The sequence below is a fragment of the Ictalurus furcatus genome, chromosome 15, assembly GCF_023375685.1.
Source record: "Ictalurus furcatus strain D&B chromosome 15, Billie_1.0, whole genome shotgun sequence".
In the NCBI taxonomy this organism is placed as follows: Eukaryota; Metazoa; Chordata; class Actinopteri; order Siluriformes; family Ictaluridae; genus Ictalurus; species Ictalurus furcatus.
This window is the reverse complement of record NC_071269.1, coordinates 2,892,394-2,910,475: the sequence shown is the minus strand read 5'-3', so window position 1 is coordinate 2,910,475 and position 18,082 is coordinate 2,892,394. Positions and strand designations below refer to the sequence as shown.

General features: G+C 47.2%; 1 protein-coding gene across 2 annotated transcripts in view; it reads left to right on the top strand.

The window, feature by feature from the left end:
* lrp1ab (low density lipoprotein receptor-related protein 1Ab) overlaps positions 1-17,740 on the top strand; it is a 150,850-nt gene extending 133,110 nt beyond the window's left edge. The window contains exons 68-89 of one of the 2 annotated variants that reach the window (XM_053644002.1): positions 70-186; positions 2,503-2,609; positions 3,073-3,205; positions 3,448-3,567; positions 3,651-3,773; positions 3,967-4,098; positions 4,500-4,637; positions 4,785-4,904; positions 5,737-6,029; positions 6,408-6,586; positions 6,810-6,916; positions 7,869-7,988; positions 8,178-8,354; positions 8,476-8,616; positions 8,795-8,959; positions 9,174-9,335; positions 10,160-10,331; positions 10,462-10,563; positions 10,972-11,045; positions 11,120-11,213; positions 15,494-15,638; positions 17,381-17,740. In XM_053644002.1, coding sequence (XP_053499977.1) covers positions 70-186; positions 2,503-2,609; positions 3,073-3,205; positions 3,448-3,567; positions 3,651-3,773; positions 3,967-4,098; positions 4,500-4,637; positions 4,785-4,904; positions 5,737-6,029; positions 6,408-6,586; positions 6,810-6,916; positions 7,869-7,988; positions 8,178-8,354; positions 8,476-8,616; positions 8,795-8,959; positions 9,174-9,335; positions 10,160-10,331; positions 10,462-10,563; positions 10,972-11,045; positions 11,120-11,213; positions 15,494-15,638; positions 17,381-17,518 — 3,059 coding nt within the window. In that variant the 3' untranslated portion in view covers positions 17,519-17,740. Of the gene's footprint in view, positions 1-69; positions 187-2,502; positions 2,610-3,072; positions 3,206-3,444; positions 3,568-3,650; positions 3,774-3,966; positions 4,099-4,499; positions 4,638-4,784; positions 4,905-5,736; positions 6,030-6,407; positions 6,587-6,809; positions 6,917-7,868; positions 7,989-8,177; positions 8,355-8,475; positions 8,617-8,794; positions 8,960-9,173; positions 9,336-10,159; positions 10,332-10,461; positions 10,564-10,971; positions 11,046-11,119; positions 11,214-15,493; positions 15,639-17,380 lie in introns of both variants that reach the window. The other variant, XM_053644001.1, reaches the window with a different exon arrangement.
* The last annotated feature ends 342 nt before the right edge of the window (positions 17,741-18,082 follow it).

Below are 18,082 nucleotides of genomic sequence, written 5' to 3'. Positions count from 1 at the left end.
TCTTTCGTCTGCTCTGCTTTTACATGTTGTGTAAACTCTGCGTTGAGCTCTCGTGTCTCTGTGTGGCAGATGAGAGAACGTGTGAGCCTTATCAGTTCCGCTGCAAGAACAACCGCTGCGTCCCGGGCCGCTGGCAGTGCGACTACGACAACGACTGCGGCGACAACTCCGATGAGGAGAAGTGCGGTAGGTGGTCTGGTATGGAATTATGGGAAATGTTCTCTGACGCACACGGCCCTGCTGTGAGGCCTGAACTTGGTGGCTTTGTAATGGTTTCACTCTCATGCTGTGTCTGTTCGAGCACCACCGATTGGGGTGCGTGTTAAGTTGCAAGTAAAACGTATAGAATTGTTGAATTGAAGTGTGTGTGCATGTGTGTGCCTACCATATCCACGGTTTGCACTGTTTCATGACATTGCCCACATTGCTCATGAATGCCAGTCACTTCACCTTATGTTTGTTCTTCATTTCATACTGACATGGTGGCTTGACTCAGAGGTAGGTCACTGCTCCTCCATTCCCTCTCTCCATATGAACTCCACTCTTGTCCCTCTTCACATCCATTTTTCTTTTCATTCAATGTTTAATGACCGAAGCTGCCAATTTCAGCACCCGTCCCTCTAGTGGTGGAATGGTGCAGAACTAGTATACCCTGTCAAAAATGAGACGTTCCATGTGTTATCTATGGCATTGTGTTTATCATTTCTTGCTGTTCAGTGGCCGATTCTGTTTCTCCAGCGTAAATCCGTTAAACCGTGGTCATTTTGATGGCTTTGGATTCCCAGTTAATTTATTTGTGCTTTCTCAGGAAAGAATTGGCATGAACTTTTATTACAGCCTTTCTTTCTCCTACCTACCCACCCTTTTCCCCCTGGTTGAAACCCTTATTCTGAACTTGTTTGACGTTCGCTTCTGTAGCTCTATTGTGACTCCTTTATATGTGTGGCAGTCTGGGAAAATCTGCTGCTGCCGTGGTTAAATTTTAGAAATAACCAACAACATAGTTTGATTCTCTACATTAAATCGGTTTTATTTATTTAGGCTACACTCAAACCTTGTTTCAGCTATTTTCCTTCATAGATCATGTTGATTAAGGAGCCAGTTTAAAGTTTTGTGGCCTTTAGTATGAATATGTTAGCCTTAAGGTTATCTAGAAGCTAACGCGCTCCAAAACGACGACATAATTCACATTTAGAAGATCTCTGGATTCAAAATTTGCTCTCTCTCTCTCTCTCTCTCTCTCTCTCTCTCTCTCTCTCTCTCTCTCTCTCTCTCTATACCACCGATACGGATCAACGGTTTTAATGCTGAGCATTCTGCTCTTCAGCTTCTCATGGGATTTTCTGTCCAATCAAATGCTCTCTAGAATCTCAAGTGTCCCGCCCCCACCAATATAAAACTGGGTACGGGTTAGTCCGGGCTGTGAGGTAAGCTTTCAGTGGAAATCACGTCGACGTATTGATTAACGCCGTGCATTTCAAGGCACTTCACGGGGACTTTAACAAAGACAGCAGTAAAAACAGGCAGTCTCAAATGTCTAAAATCTTGCAAGTGTGATATTTTCTCACACAGTGGACATCATAATGATGATGAGTCTCTATTGGTCACATATACATTAGAGTAGAGTGAAATTCTTTTCTTCACATACCCCAGCATGTCAGGAAGTTGGGGTCGGAGCACAGGGTCAGCCACGATACAGCGCCCCCTGGAGCAGAGAGGGTTAAGGGCCTTGCTCAAGTGGCCCAATAGTGGCAGCTCGGCAGTGCTGGGGCTTGAACCCCCGACCTTCCGATCAGTAACCCAGAGCCTTAACCGTCAATCCTGCTTTAATCCTGCTTTAATCCGGTTATTGGATAAACCTAATCAATTTGGTTTATAATCCGACACCGGCTGTCGAACTGTCTTTGATGCTCCTGCGCTGTCAGATCATCAAAACAGAGAAGAGCGCGTAGGCCTTAGACGCGATGTACAGGCGACAGCGGATAATCTGACCTAATAAAAAGACGTTAATGACAGGAAATGTAGCCAGCAGAACAGAAGTGAGTGAATGAAGCAAAGATTATTTCCCCACCGCCTTGGGAATGAACAGAGATGGGTTGAGTGAAGAGATGGAGGCGAGGCTCATGTTTAAATGCTGCGAGTGATTTTTTTTTTTTCCCTCCGGTGATGAGGACGATGCTGATAGTCAAAGTGAGAATATATGTTACAATTTGCAGTAATGTTGTTGTTTTTTTTTTCCCCTTCCCATAAGCAGATTACAATTCTAAAGGTAGGCAGGATGTCTTGTAGCTAGATCTATTTAAACCTATTTCATTTCAGGAAAGTGTAATATTCAAAACTATATACAGTAGAAAATCTCCAAATTTGAGCATGTGAAGGGTTTTCCCAGCTCGCCAAGCATATATCTTTTTGAACGTGATGCCATCTTCGTGTGCTGGATATGCTGCCGTTCGAGATAAAGGACAGTGTGTGTGTGTGTGTGTTACTGTGTGTGTCCTGCAGTGCCGCGTCAGTGCTCGGAGAGCGAGTTCGCCTGCACCAATGGGCGCTGCATTGCTGGACGATGGAAATGCGACGGCGACCATGACTGCGCTGACGGCTCTGACGAGGTGCCGAAGCTCAAATTGCACACCGTTTTTTTTTTTTTTTTTAATTATTATTATTTTCTCTCCGACTCACTTTGTCCTTCTTCTTGTTCTTCTTCTTCTTCGTCTTCTTCGTCTTCTTCTTTCAGCTCCAGCTGTCTCTGAATCTCAATAGGTTTGATCATTTACAGTGTAACCATAGCAACATCTAGCAATGTTAAAGGCGCGGTTTTTGACGTAGAACAATCGTGTAATCTCAAAGGCCGACGCCGCTCTATCAGCAATGGATCCGGCTAGCTGCGTAAATGCAGGCTTTTGTTTGCATTTATTATAGTACGGAAATTAGCTCCGCCCCCAACCGTATAAACAACAGTGACGTTAAGTTAGGGGGGGAAAGGGAGAGGTTTGCCAATGTGTTGTCATTTGCTTCACAAGGAGCAGTATGTGGTTAATACGTGTGTGTGTGTGTGTGTGTGTGTGTGTGCAGCATGGCTGTGCTCTAAAGTGTGATGCCGACCAGTTCCAGTGTAAAAATGGCCACTGCATCCCATTGCGCTGGCGCTGCGACGCTGACGCTGACTGCATGGATGGCAGCGATGAAGAGAGGTGTCATGACACAGGTGTGTGTGTGTGTGTGTGCGCACTTGATACTGTAGATATGGCTCGTTGCTATAAATAAGGAGTGAAACACAAAGCTGTTTAACTCGCTGTTATAAGAAAAATAATCAAGGTCAGGGTGGTATGATGCAGCATCCTGGATTATTTTCCAACTACAGCAGGTTTTATTGCTAACAAGTTCATTTATGTACATCCAGTTACATGCTCGCTCTCTCTCTCTCTCTCTCTCTCTCTCTCTCAGTAGAGCGTCTCTGCCCCAACGACGAGTTCCAGTGTAACAACACTCTGTGCAAGCCGCTGGCCTGGAAGTGCGACGGCGAGGACGACTGCGGCGATAACTCTGATGAAAACCCCGAAGAGTGCCGTGAGTCGAGCAAATGAATTCACCAGAACCAGAGAGGAGGAAATAGATATTCTGAAAAATAACGGGTATCCTTCCACCTGTAGGGAAGTTCCTGTGTCCGCCCACCAGAAACTTCCGCTGCCTGAACGATCGCGTGTGTCTTTGGAGCGGCAAACGCTGTGACGGTATCAACCACTGCGGAGACAACTCGGACGAGACGAACTGCGGTAAGGAAGGGGCGTGACGACGAAGCCAGGCGGAGTCGAATCGGAATCTTTTGCGGTCGCCGACCTTTTGGCGGCGTTCTTCCTACTAAAATCGAAGAGGAAGAAATAAAAACATGAAAACAAGAGCGTGTGGGTGTGAAGGATGCATTTAGGGTGCCGTAAATGAACTCTGCATGACTTTGTATTTGAACAGATGAGAAGGCGAGCAAGTGCGGCAAGGACAAGTTCCAGTGCAGCAACGGCAAGTGCATTAGCTCCACCCTGCGCTGCAACTATTTCAACGACTGCGAGGACTACGGCTCTGATGAGATCGGCTGCAAGACAGGTGAGACGTCTCTCTCAAGCACGCACGCATTCACACTCGAAGCGTATCGATCGATCCGTACAGGATTTTTGGTAAATGAGGCCTTTTAGCTGTACTCATGTTCGACGCACGCGAATCGAAGAGGGCTTTGGCTGAATACGCGTCGCAGTGACGTCACGTGATGCATCTTGGCCCAAATCTGCGGTAATTTTGAAAAATTCCAAGCTCCTCCTAATGTTGTTTGAGATTTTGCCTCCGTTTCTGCGATCGCAAAGTCCCGGAGGGATTGATCGATTACGTTGCTGATAGACTCGTTAATGCATTTCAGTTCTTTGCTTTCGATGTTCGGTTTCCTTGTTACGGTCGCGTTTAAGAACATCATTTTGAACATCTGATGTGTGTGCGTGTGTGTGTGTTCGCAGACACTATGCTGAACGACTGTAAGAGTAACAGGTCTCTGTGCGGAGAGACGGAAGAGGTTCACTGTACGACGAACGGCACCGACTCGTTCTGCTCCTGCAAACCCGGCTTCGAGAACAACGGCTTCGGCAACTGCCAAGGTGCCCGCCTCCCTCTATACACAAGCACAGAGATGCGCACGCAGACAGAATGACACACGCACACACTAGCTGTTCTAGTGCAGCAGCTGCATCGAAGACAGTGGACAGTTAAGGTGCTGTCGAGTTTACCACATGTCCCCTTTTCAGATAAGAACGAGTGCAGACAGTTTGGCGTGTGCTCTCAGATCTGTAACAACACCAAGGGCTCTTACAAGTGCAGCTGCCACAAGTACTTCACCAAGATCAGCGACACCTGCAAGGCTGACAGTAAGTGCTTCATTAGCATACCTTTCAGCATTCATACTGTTTGTGTTCAAGGGCAGCACCAGCCCACATCTTACCCGAATGTATAGGATTCCACTCGTCTTTAAGTGTATTCAATCATGTTTCTCTACACTTTATTCGCCAAATGGCGCGTGTATGGAAATTCTGAATGAATCCATGCCTTTTACGGCGATTAAATATTTAAATAAATAAAATACTTGTAATAAAACTGAATACACTGAGTGTTTATCATTGGGGACTCCATTTCTGTGGGTAAATATCTAACACTCTATTGGGTATGCAGTGACGTCCTATATATAATATACAGTTATTGGTATAACTTATGTAGTGAGTGTATTTTGTGAAAGGGGAGCCATTTTGGATTTGGCATAATAGTGTATTGTAGGCGTTAAAAAAAAAAGGTAGGTTTTTACATGGATATCAATGGCTAAATGTTAATGACAAGCACTATTATTGTAGATTAATTGAATAAGAACCTATAAGGTTCATGATAAATGTATATTGTTTGCTCATGGTTTACTTGGATGTATACAAAACATAGGAATGTCTAGCGCTACCGCTGATGTTCGATTGTGACGTTAGACGCCGTTGTAATACCGGGAGGTATTCGAATATTAAATATTGTAAGTACAGTTTGAATAGACTTGCCCAAGCAGGTCACATGAGACCAATTTGAGATGGGATTTCCTCCATTCCCCGTGCTTTTATTTAAAACACAAACAGCATTACGTCTGTACATAAAGCTTCCGAAGACCAAAAGATGAATCTCATCGGCCCTCCTGTTCCATTTTCCGTGTCTCTATCTCTCGGTCAGGTTTGAATATCAACAGGCAGGTGCTCTACATCGCCGATGATAACGAGATCCGCAGTCTGGACCCGGGCATGCCCAACTGGGTGTACGAGCAGACCTTCCAGGGCGACGCCAACGTGCGCATCGACGCCATGGACCTGCACATCAAGACCAACCGCATCTTCTGGACCAACTGGCACACCAGCGGCATCTCCTCCTTCCAGCTGCCCTCCACTTCCTCGTCTTCGTCTTCCGGCACCTCGTCCAACTCTCACCGGAACACGCGGCAGAGCGAGGGAACAGTCGCCAACCTCGCGGTACACACTGCCGGCAGACGCTATCTGCTCTAACACACACAGTCACAGCAAAGCGGAGGAATGTATTATTTAAACGTGGACCAGTGAAAGGAAGTTGCCAATGAATAAATATTTTTATTATTATTATTAATTGGAAAAGGCAACACGGCATACTTTTTATCCATTTATAGTTACTTTTAACGTCATGGAACGTCCACAAAACTAGCTAGCCCTAGGCCTAGTCAGATCGTTCACTTTCTCTTGAAGTTAATAAGAGCTTGTCATGTTCCTGCAAAAACACAAAGCCTTTTGCTTTGAAAAACTGCTAAAAATCTCTTCACAGAACGCTTCGTTATATCTGTACACTCACTATGTTATTGGATCGTCTCTCTGGCGCAGATCCCAGGTCTGAAGACACCCAGAGGCATTGCTGTGGACTGGGTGGCCGGGAACCTGTACTGGACAGACTCGGGCCGAGATGTCATCGAGGTGGCCCAGATCACCGGCCAAAACAGGAAGACGCTGATCTCGGGCATGATCGATGAGCCCTATGCCATTGTTGTGGATCCACCAAGAGGGTGAGATGACATGACATTTGGAACAATGTGGTGTTCGGTTATATGTACCCACAGTACAGAAGCCAATTATTGTATGTTAATATATCATTTTTGCATAATGCTAATGGAGCCCATTATAAATGACCATAAAACAATGTTTTGAATGATGAATGAGTAAATAAATGTAGATGTGGCTCGATTTTGATATAATGTTCGAACGGCTGCGTTTTATTTGGTAACTCAGGACCATGTACTGGGCGGACTGGGGAAATCACCCCAAAATTGAGACCGCAGCCATGGACGGCACTCTGAGGCAGACGCTGGTGCACGAGAACCTGCAGTGGCCCACAGGTGAGTCTGCTCCATTTCATTTGATTTCTTTTATTAAGCAGGGAAGCCTAGAACTCGGCAAATCTCAGCAAGTCTGCCATACCCAGCAACGATCACAATGAACAAAAAATTTTTAAAAAAAGGGGAATAAAACGGACAGTCACGTTTGATGACTGAGCTACCACTAGGTGGTGTTGGTGTACAAGCATCAATGCCGTTGTTTTTTTTTTCTTGGTTTTTTTTTCGGTTCCATCCGTCCATATTGTGTGTTTTCATCATGACAAATAACAGCAGTTTTACAAGAATCATCTCATCAAGGTTACTAATAGGTTCAGGCTACTGAGACGAAAGCGAACACAAGGGGGGAAAAAACACGTATAATATGGTTTGAGTTGTGTTTATTATTATTAATATTATTATTATTATACATACATACTGTAGTTGTATAAACGGTAGTCTTTAACAGTATAATATTTCTCCCAAAATGATTGGAGATATGTATTCAGGGAATAGGCATTTGGAATTTTTTTTTTTTTTTTTTTTTTCCTAAAGATTTAGAATTGATTTTAAAAAAAATATCACTGTCTGTTTTTTTTTTGTTGTTGTTTTTTTTAAAATGCTAATTAGATTTAAATCATTAAATAAAACATGAGCTCATATAACTCATCTCTTTTTATATATATATATATATATATATATATATATATATATATATATATATATATATATATATATATATATATAATATATATATATATATAAAATGTATATATGGTTCAGCATTAATCAGGGCAAATTCCTCTTTTCGTAAAACAAGCTTTGCTACGCCGAGTTTGAATTTATTGCTCCGTTATCAGCTTACATGGTTTGTGATGCAAAAGGATATCCTCGACTGTTCCACTGACCGTGCTGGTGGACTTTTCAGTGACGTGCGTGTTGTTCGGCTCAAGCAGCGTGTTCCTTCTGTGTGCAGGTCTGGCAGTGGACTACTTCAACGAGCGCCTGTACTGGGCCGATGCTAAACTGTCTGTGATCGGCAGCGTGCGTCTGGATGGCACAGACCCCGTGGTGGCCGTGTCCAACGTCAAAAACAGTTCAGTAGCCGAAACCGCACTCGCTCTGTTTATGACAGTAATACGGCGCTGTTAGAACCTCGAAAATGTCATACAGAAAAAGTGTACAATTGAACACAAGGTTAAAGGTGTACAGTTGGTTAAAGGTTAACAAAAGGTTAAAGTGGCTGGCTGTAATGAGTGTGTGTGTGTGTGTGTGTGTGCTGTAGATCTACTCCACCCGTTCAGCATCGATATCTTTGAGGACTACATCTACGGCGTCACCTACATCAACAACTTCGTGTTCCGCGTCAACAAATTCGGCAGAGGCACAATGGAGAACCTGACCACAGGCATCAATCACGCCACTGACATAGTGCTCTACCACCGCTACAAACAGCCCGAGAGTAAGTGTGTGTGTGTGTGTGTGTGTGTGTGTGTGTGTGTGTGTGTGTGTGAGAGCTCATTTATAAGCAAGACCATGAGACAGTCGCTGTTTTGTCTAACACTCTGGTACGTGTGTTTCAGTGGCGAACCCATGCGACAGGAAGAAGTGTGAATGGCTGTGTTTGCTCAGCCCCAGTGGTCCGGTGTGTACCTGCCCTAACGACCGTGTGGCTGATAATGGCACGTGTGTGGAACTTCCTCCAGCCACTCAGGCCCCCGTCAGTAAGTCCTGTCTCTGCTCTCACTGCGGCTGTAATGTACAAACACCTCGTCAGCGGCAAGCGTGCATTCCTCTTATCCAGCTTAGCATTGCGGTGAGGGTTTTCTCCACCCCACCCCCCCGGCCCTGTTTCTCATTCTCGCTTGTCTCTTCTCTCCTCTTTTTGTTTCTCTTTCTCAGCCCCTACGTGTAATGTTCAGTGTCTGAATGGAGGCAGTTGTTTCCTGAACGCTCGCAGTCAGCCCAAGTGCCGCTGCCCCACCAGCTACAGTGGTGAGAGGTGTGAGATTGACCAGTGCAGAGACTACTGCAAGAACGGAGGAACCTGTTCTCCGTCGCGCACCGGTACGCACACACGTATCGCTCTACAGTACACGTGATGCCGTGCGCATGTTCTGTATATGTCTAGTCTTAAACCGTATCAGACTTACCCGTGTCCTGCTGAATCTTGCCGTCTTTGTTGTAATTACTGGCCACGGTGGGTTTTCTCTATATGAATGCTAGACACAGCTAAACTGTTAGCAGTTAAACATGCAGGTCTTCGGTATCTGTTCTCCAGGTGCTCCGACGTGCCGCTGCCCGACAGGCTTCACTGGGCCCAACTGTAACCAGAACACGTGCAAAGACTACTGCCAGAACGGAGGCAGCTGCACTGTGAGCCTAGGGAACCAGCCCATGTGCCAGTGCCTCGACAGCTTCCTGGGAGATCAGTGCCAGTACAGTGAGTGTTCATGCCCAGTTCACAAAAACACGTCTGCCTTCATATTGCCGCCAAAAATGCAAATTTGCATTTGATTTTGTGCTCTTTTTTTTTTTTTTCTTTTCTTTTCGGAAAGCTACTTGAATCGGCGATATTGCAATTGTACAAAATTGCTCTACACGGTCTTTAGCAGTGTTGGTGAATGGTAAATGAGCACCTTTAGCTGTACTCGCACGTAAATTGAAGAGGGCTTTGACTGAATGCACATCGTGATGACGTCACATGATGCATCTTGGCCCAAATCGGCAGAAAATCCTCTGACTATTGTGTTTGCTTGATTTTGCGTTCATTTCTGCGATCGCAAAATCCTTGAGGGACCGTTTATTACAAAAATAAACAGTACTGACTGGACCATGACAACATATTGTACTTTTTTTTAATGAAAGAATCCTTAATAAGTATGAACTGTTAATAAAAATTCAAGTAAATAAGATATGCATCCAAACTGAACCAAAAAGTATCACTCTAAATAAATAAAAATAGAGACATCCAAAATGAATAAAATGTTTGTTTTTTTTAAAAAAAAAAACAAAAACATTTCAAATAGCACAACAAAATTCGTCAATGATAGATTTATTTTTCGCCTCTAGAGGCCGCTCTCTTGCTGTATAATGACCGAGGACCGTTCTCAGCCGCTCCCACGACGGTGTGCGTTTTTGCCGATAACCGATAGTTCCAGAAATCTGGTATCGGTTCCGATTGATCGGCAAAACCGATCCATCGGTCGACCTCTACATTCCAGTACATTTCTTCACTGCTCCTGACCACTGCCTCGCTTCCTCCAGGCCACTGTGAGGGTTTCTGTGATAACGGTGGAACCTGCCTGGAGACGGCGAACGGCACCAAGCAATGCCGCTGTCCCTCGAAGTTCCTCGGCCCCACCTGCAGCCTGGACAAGTGCATGTACTGCGGCCAAGGCAAATGTGTTCCTCATCCCACTGATGGAGTGGTCTGCAGGTACAAATCATATTATCTAGTGCTGCTCGTTCATATTTCCTCTTCTGTTAACTCTCCACCACTCTCTCAGCTAGTTGGGGAATTAGTGCCGCATTAGTGACAATGTAATCTGTGTGCTGTGTTTGTGTAGCTGCGCTAATGACCGGACACTGCCCAGCTGCTACAGCTGCAGAGACTTCTGCATTAACGGCCAGTGTTTCTTAGACCAGCGAACCATGCTCCCGTATTGCAAGTAAGAACAGAGCACTCGCACTCTTGTGCCCATATCATACACCAGACACACCTCTCTTATCCTCTAGACCTCTCTTCTCCTCTTCATTCACTTGTTTCTTTCCATTCTTCCTTTTTCTTTCCGTCTTTGTCCACCTGTCTCACTTGGACACACTCTCCCGCTCTTCTCTTGCATTCTGTGATAGTGCCTCTTTAGCCAATATTCTTCAGACACCCCTCCCTCCCTCTCTCGTGCCTTCTCAGGGGCGGTGGTGGCTTGGCAGTTAAGGCTCTGGGTTACTGATCAGAAGGTCGGGGGTTCAAGCCCCAGACCCGCCAAGAAATTTTTGCCTGAAATTCTGTAATGTGTAAACAGCCACACTTTCCATTTCTCCGTTTCTCAGGTGTGTGTCTGTGTGTGTGCTTGCAGGTGTCCTTCAGGATGGATTGGCTATCGCTGTGAGCTCACTGCTTCTTCTGCAGGCTCAGGAGACTCCTCTGGCAGTAAGTTGCGTGCGTGTGCGAGCGTGTAGGTGGGACCAATGAAGCAGTCTCTAAAGTGTTCTCTCTGTACACAGACGCCCTCTCCGTGATCATCCCAGTGCTGCTGCTGCTGTTACTGGCACTGCTGCTGGTTGGCGCCATCTTGTGGTATAAGAAGAGAATGCGTGGGTGGGTAGCAGCTCTGTCATTGAGGAAACAAAGATGAGGAGAAGGGCCTCTGTCTCTCTCACGTACTCACTCACAATCCTCCAGCTGTATTTATTGCCCAGGCTCAGCTCACATGCACTCCCTCAGCTTTACAGCCTTTGTATGATGATTAGACTCAACTTACTATACTCACTCTTTCATTCACTCGTTCAGTGTACTCACCCGCTCGTCCATTCCCTCGCTCACCCGCTCATCCATTCACTCCCTCACCCGCTCATCCATTCACCCGCTCATCCATTCACTCCCTCACCCGCTCATCCATTCACCCGCTCATCCATTCAGTCCCTCACCCGCTCATCCATTCACTCGCTCATCCATTCAGTCCCTCACCCGCTCATCCATTCACTCGCTCACCCGCTCATCCATTCACCCGCTCGTCCATTCACCCGCTCGTCCATTCACTCGCTCACCCGCTCGTCCATTCACCCGCTCATCCATTCACTCGCTCACCCGCTCATCCATTCACTCCCTCACCCGCTCATCCATTCACCCGCTCATCCATTCACTCGCTCACCCGCTCATCCATTCACTCCCTCACCCGCTCGTCCATTCAGTCCCTCACCCGCTCGTCCATTCAGTCCCTCACCCGCTCATCCATTCACTCCCTCACCCGCTCATCCATTCACCCGCTCATCCATTCAGTCCCTCACCCGCTCATCCATTCACTCGCTCACCCGCTCATCCATTCACTCGCTCACCCGCTCATCCATTCAGTCCCTCACCCGCTCGTCCATTCAGTCCCTCACCCGCTCATCCATTCACTCGCTCACCCGCTCATCCATTCAGTCCCTCACCCGCTCATCCATTCACCCGCTCATCCATTCACTCCCTCACCCGCTCATCCATTCACTCCCTCACCCGCTCATCCATTCACTCCCTCACCCGCTCATCCATTCACTCCCTCACCCGCTCATCCATTCAGTCCCTCACCCGCTCATCCATTCCCTCGCTCACCCGCTCATCCATTCACTCCCTCACCCGCTCATCCATTCACTCCCTCACCCGCTCATCCATTCACCCGCTCATCCATTCACTCCCTCACCCGCTCATCCATTCACTCCCTCACCCGCTCATCCATTTAGTCCCTCACCCGCTCGTCCATTCAGTCCCTCACCCGCTCATCCATTCACCCGCTCATCCATTCACTCGCTCACCCGCTCATCCATTCAGTCCCTCACCCGCTCATCCATTCACCCGCTCATCCATTCACTCCCTCACCCGCTCATCCATTCACTCCCTCACCCGCTCATCCATTCACTCCCTCACCCGCTCATCCATTCCCTCGCTCACCCGCTCATCCATTCACTCCCTCACCCGCTCATCCATTCACCCGCTCATCCATTCACTCCCTCACCCGCTCATCCATTCACTCCCTCACCCGCTCATCCATTCACCCGCTCATCCATTCACTCCCTCACCCGCTCATCCATTCACCCGCTCATCCATTCACTCCCTCACCCGCTCATCCATTCACCCGCTCATCCATTCAGTCCCTCACCCGCTCGTCCATTCACTCGCTCACCCGCTCGTCCATTCACCCGCTCATCCATTCACTCCCTCACCCGCTCATCCATTCACTCCCTCACCCGCTCATCCATTCACTCCCTCACCCGCTCATCCATTCACTCCCTCACCCGCTCATCCATTCAGTCCCTCACCCGCTCGTCCATTCAGTCCCTCACCCGCTCGTCCATTCACCCGCTCATCCATTCAGTCCCTCACCCGCTCGTCCATTCAGTCCCTCACCCGCTCGTCCATTCACCCGCTCATCCATTCACTCGCTCACCCGCTCATCCATTCACTCCCTCACCCGCTCGTCCATTCAGTCCCTCACCCGCTCGTCCATTCAGTCCCTCACCCGCTCGTCCATTCACCCGCTCATCCATTCACTCCCTCACCCGCTCATCCATTCACTCCCTCACCCGCTCATCCATTCACCCGCTCATCCATTCAGTCCCTCACCCGCTCGTCCATTCAGTCCCTCACCCGCTCGTCCATTCACCCGCTCATCCATTCACTCGCTCACCCGCTCATCCATTCACTCCCTCACCCGCTCGTCCATTCAGTCCCTCACCCGCTCGTCCATTCACCCGCTCATCCATTCACTCCCTCACCCGCTCATCCATTCACTCCCTCACCCGCTCATCCATTCACTCCCTCACCCGCTCATCCATTCACCCGCTCGTCCATTCAGTCCCTCACCCGCTCGTCCATTCACCCGCTCATCCATTCACTCCCTCACCCGCTCATCCATTCACTCGCTCATCCATTCAGTCCCTCACCCGCTCATCCATTCACTCCCTCACCCGCTCATCCATTCACTCCCTCACCCGCTCATCCATTCACCCGCTCGTCCATTCAGTCCCTCACCCGCTCGTCCATTCACCCGCTCATCCATTCAGTCCCTCACCCGCTCATCCATTCACTCCCTCATCCATTCAGTCCCTCACCCGCTCATCCATTCACTCCCTCACCCGCTCATCCATTCACTCCCTCACCCGCTCATCCATTCACCCGCTCGTCCATTCAGTCCCTCACCCGCTCGTCCATTCACCCGCTCATCCATTCAGTCCCTCACCCGCTCATCCATTCACTCCCTCACCCGCTCATCCATTCACCCGCTCATCCATTCAGTCCCTCACCCACTCACTCGCTCATTCATTCACTCGTTCACTCGCTCAATGTACTCACTCACTACTCACTCACTCAGTGTACTCACTATCATGCATTCAGTCATTCACTCCCTCACCCGCTCGTCCATTCACTCGCTCACCCGCTCGTCCATTCAGTCGTTCACTCACTCAGTGTACTCACTATCATGCATTCAGTCATTCACTCACTCACTCAACTCACTCCCTGTACACTGCTCAGTCATTCACAGTAACTACTCACTTAGTCCCTCGTTCACTGCTCCCACTCACTGGACCCCACTCACTCACTCAGGTTTTCTTTTATCCTACACTTTAGCTCCCTATCTCACCCTTTATCTCAACACCCAATTACCTGTTTCTCTTCTCTGTCTGTCTGTCCAGCTATCTTACGTCTTTTTGTCCGTGTCTCTGTCTGACTGTCTGCAATCTTTGGGGGGGGGGCTTCAAGAGTTAGATGACTTATGGGTTCTACACCGCCTAAAGGCCCTAACACTGTCTGTATGCTCTCTTGAGGGAAAAGGGTTCCTTGAGGGCTCTTCGGATGGTTGAGCGTTCACTTCCTTAAGCGGTTCTCTTTGGAATTCATTTTGATAAGGAAACGCATATTTACATTATCTATATATATGAGATATAGGGCCCTACAAGGTTTTTTGCTTGTCCAAAATTCTTTGGTCTATCTATCTGTCTGAGTTCTGTCTGTCTGTCTCTCTCTCTGTCTGCCTTTTGGGCTCTCTGTTCATCTTTTTATCTATTTATTGATTCTTATCTGTTGATCCCTAACTTGTATCTACTTGCCTCTCTTCCTTCCTTCCGTCCTTCTCTCTCTCTCTCTCTCTCTCTCTCCCTCTCTCTCTCTCGTGTGTGTGTGTGTGGGGGGTAACTGTGTGTCTCTGTCTCCCAGGTCTTTGAGGCGGGCCAAGCCCAGCTCCAGATGCTTGCGGTAACTCTAACTCTTTAACAGCAGGCCTCCATCCTCCATGTCTCCATCCCTCCATGCTCCCTTCTCCTTCCTTCGCAGTGTACCAGCCCATCTATGTGCTTTTCTCCCTCTCCATCTCTCTCGCTCTCTCCTCCTCCCTCCCTCCCTCTCTCTCCGTATCTGTGCCGTGGTGTTCCTGTGCTTCTGCCTCGACGGCGTGTCAGAAGTGTCAGTCAGTTCTGTTCACTGACGGCTGAATTACATGGACTGGCTGGATGCAGCACTGAGCTGTGTTCTGTTTGTCTGTGTCCTTGCTGTCCTGTACACGTGTGTGTGTGTGTGTGTGTGTGTGTGTGGGTCAGTGTGAGTGTGTAGTGGTGTTGTGCTTGTGCGCTGTAGCTGAACTGTAGTGGGTCTTGTCGTGTGGATATCCAGCTTTCTGAGCCAGCAGCGTGGACACACCCTCTGGCATTGTTCATCTGAAAGCTACTGGATGCTCGTTCAGAGTGATAATGTGCGGATTTGTGAGTGTGTGCCTGTGTGTAGTAGATGTTCGTGACTAGTTTGGGTCCAGGCCTCTTCAGTATTGCTGAATGTGTATACACTTAGGCCAGCTGTCTGGTAGACATGTGCTTGTTGAATATAAACTGTGTGTGTGTGTGTGTCTACAGTGCTAAGGGATTCCAGCACCAGAGGATGACCAATGGGGCTATGAATGTAGAAATCGGGAACCCTGCATATAAGATCTACGAGGGAGAGCCTGACGACGACGCCGGAGAGCTGCTAGACTCGGACTTCACTCTGGACCCAGACAAGGTGATCATCACCCTCGCTATGAACAGATTGTATTTATATATTTGTACCAGTTTATCAGAGGTCACTGTGAAATGTGGCAAATAGCCAGAGGTCAAAGAGCACACGCTGCTTCTCCTTCATCTCGTAGGTTTTGATGCATATATACGCCGGTGAATTTTATATACGAACGCCCTCCCTCCAGAATGTTTCCGGAAAACTGGTTCGTTGTGGAATGCTAGTTGCTCCACCCACTGATCAATGTTGCTATGGCAACCAGTAGTAGGAATGTCTACTGGCGACGAAATCGTTGTATGCGTGAACGCGCCTTAAATGAACACAGTCTCAAGACGGTACCCGGTAACGTGTTTATATTTTTGCGTTTTGAGCTACAGTAAAGAATCATTTTTAGACTATCGAGGAACAGATTACTCAAGGTGTTGAGGTTCTTAATCGTAAACTATGAAATGATGATCGCGAATGCGTAGATCATAATGGAACTAACAAAGCAGCTACAGTGCTAAAGAGTGGGGGAGGGGGGGACTCCCAGAGAACTCAGTACATCAAGCCCGAGTTTCATTTTTAGCGCAAAGTCTCAGCAACAGCTGCTGATTGACGTGAAGAAACAGGCAAGAAGTAGAATCAGATCCAGATGTCCCCTCCAAAACTATTGGAACGACAAGGCCTTTTGTTGTTTGTTTGTTTTTTGCTGTAGACTGAAGACATTTGGGTTTGAGATCAAAATGTGCATATGTGAAGGGAGTTCAGAATTTCAGCATTTATTTCCTGCTGTTTATGTGTTAAACAGCATAGAATAAAGCACGTTTCATATCAGACCACTCGATTTGTAGGCGAGCAAAAAATATCGGAGCATGTTGGGACAGGTGTTTCTTGTTACCCAAGTGTGTCAGATTGATTTTTAAACAGTGAATAGCTCTGAACAGCTGGTCTCTTGACGATGAGACTACCCCCCAAAAAATGTGTGCAGTTATTGCAAGTAAGGGATGTGCAACCAAATATTAACCGATATTTACTTGCATTTACTTCAGTACTTCAGGAGATGATGTTCACAACACCTGTCAGTCATGCGTTCCAATATTTTTGCCCGCCTACAAATCGGGTGGTCCGTTACAAAAGGATCTACGTTTACGTAAAGGTCGTTTAACTCCTCTAGATGTAAAGAGCAGGAAATAAAAGCTGAAAACTTTTCATCTCGTATCCATCTTTTGATCTCAAACGTCCTCAAATGGTACACAGCACAAACAAATGACTTGGCTTCGCCGTTCCAATAGTTTCGGAGGGGACTGTATGAAGGAAGCATGCTCATCAGGAAATCAGAAAGAAATACCAATTTGGCCACAAAACAGGAGACAAAAAATCCAACGAGGATGATCTTGTGTATTCAGAGTTTAACGGTAAGAAGGGCTACTTTGTTTACTGTTGATTTGAGGTCACTTGTTGAGCTTAGACTTGCGCAGACCATCCCGAGTCCCTGAGTGAGAATTCCGAGTTGAGGGAGTGTTTTTCTTTGGTTTTTCCACCGTCAACTTCCGACCTCTTCTCGATTGCAGGATTAGTGTCACTGGGGGCGGAGCTTATGGTCTAGAGATACCAAACTCCGAATTTTAGCCGTTTGCTCTAGACTTTACGTTTGTACTTTTGCATCTGTACATAAGCAGTACGTTTACTTGAGTAGCTGCATCACTGTGCACTTACTGACCTTCTTCTGCGCTTTCATTCCCAACCAACCACCCCTCTTACTCCAGCCCACAAACTTTACCAACCCGGTGTATGCTACGCTCTACATGGGCGCCCACAACAGTCGCAACTCTCTGGCCAGCACGGACGAGAAGAAAGAGCTGCTGTCTGCAGGGGACGAGGACATGGGCGACCCGCTGGCGTAGAGCTGCCTGCACCAAGCTGCGCCACTGGTGTCTGCCCACCCACAGACCCCCCCCCCCATGCCTTTACAATAGCGGAAGAAAAGCAACAAGAGAGCGAGAACACTGTACAAAATGTAAAAAAAAAAAAAACAAGAAAAAACACAAAAAAAAAATAATGAAGGACTACTTTTGTATGTGATTGCAGTATTATATTTTATTCTTTTGGTCAGAAAAAAAGGAAAACATTTTTCTATGCCTTTTTTTTTTTTTAATCATTACTCACTTAGCAACCCTTCCTCAGTCCCCCCCCCCATCTGTCTGTCTGTCTCTCTCTCTCTCTCTCTCTCTCTCTTTGTCTCTCGCACCCTTCCATGTAGCCTCTACCTCTCTGCTAAATCAGAACGCAAACAACCGTAACAGCTATGGAATTGTTTTTTTTTCTTTTCTTACAATTTTTTTTTTTTTTGGTAAAATTGTATAGAAGTCGAGGAAATAGCCAAGGTTTTTTTTTTGTTTTGTTTTGTTATTGTTGTCAGTGAACCGGTAAGGGAGAATAGGGGGCGGGCTCAATCCCGAATCCCAATG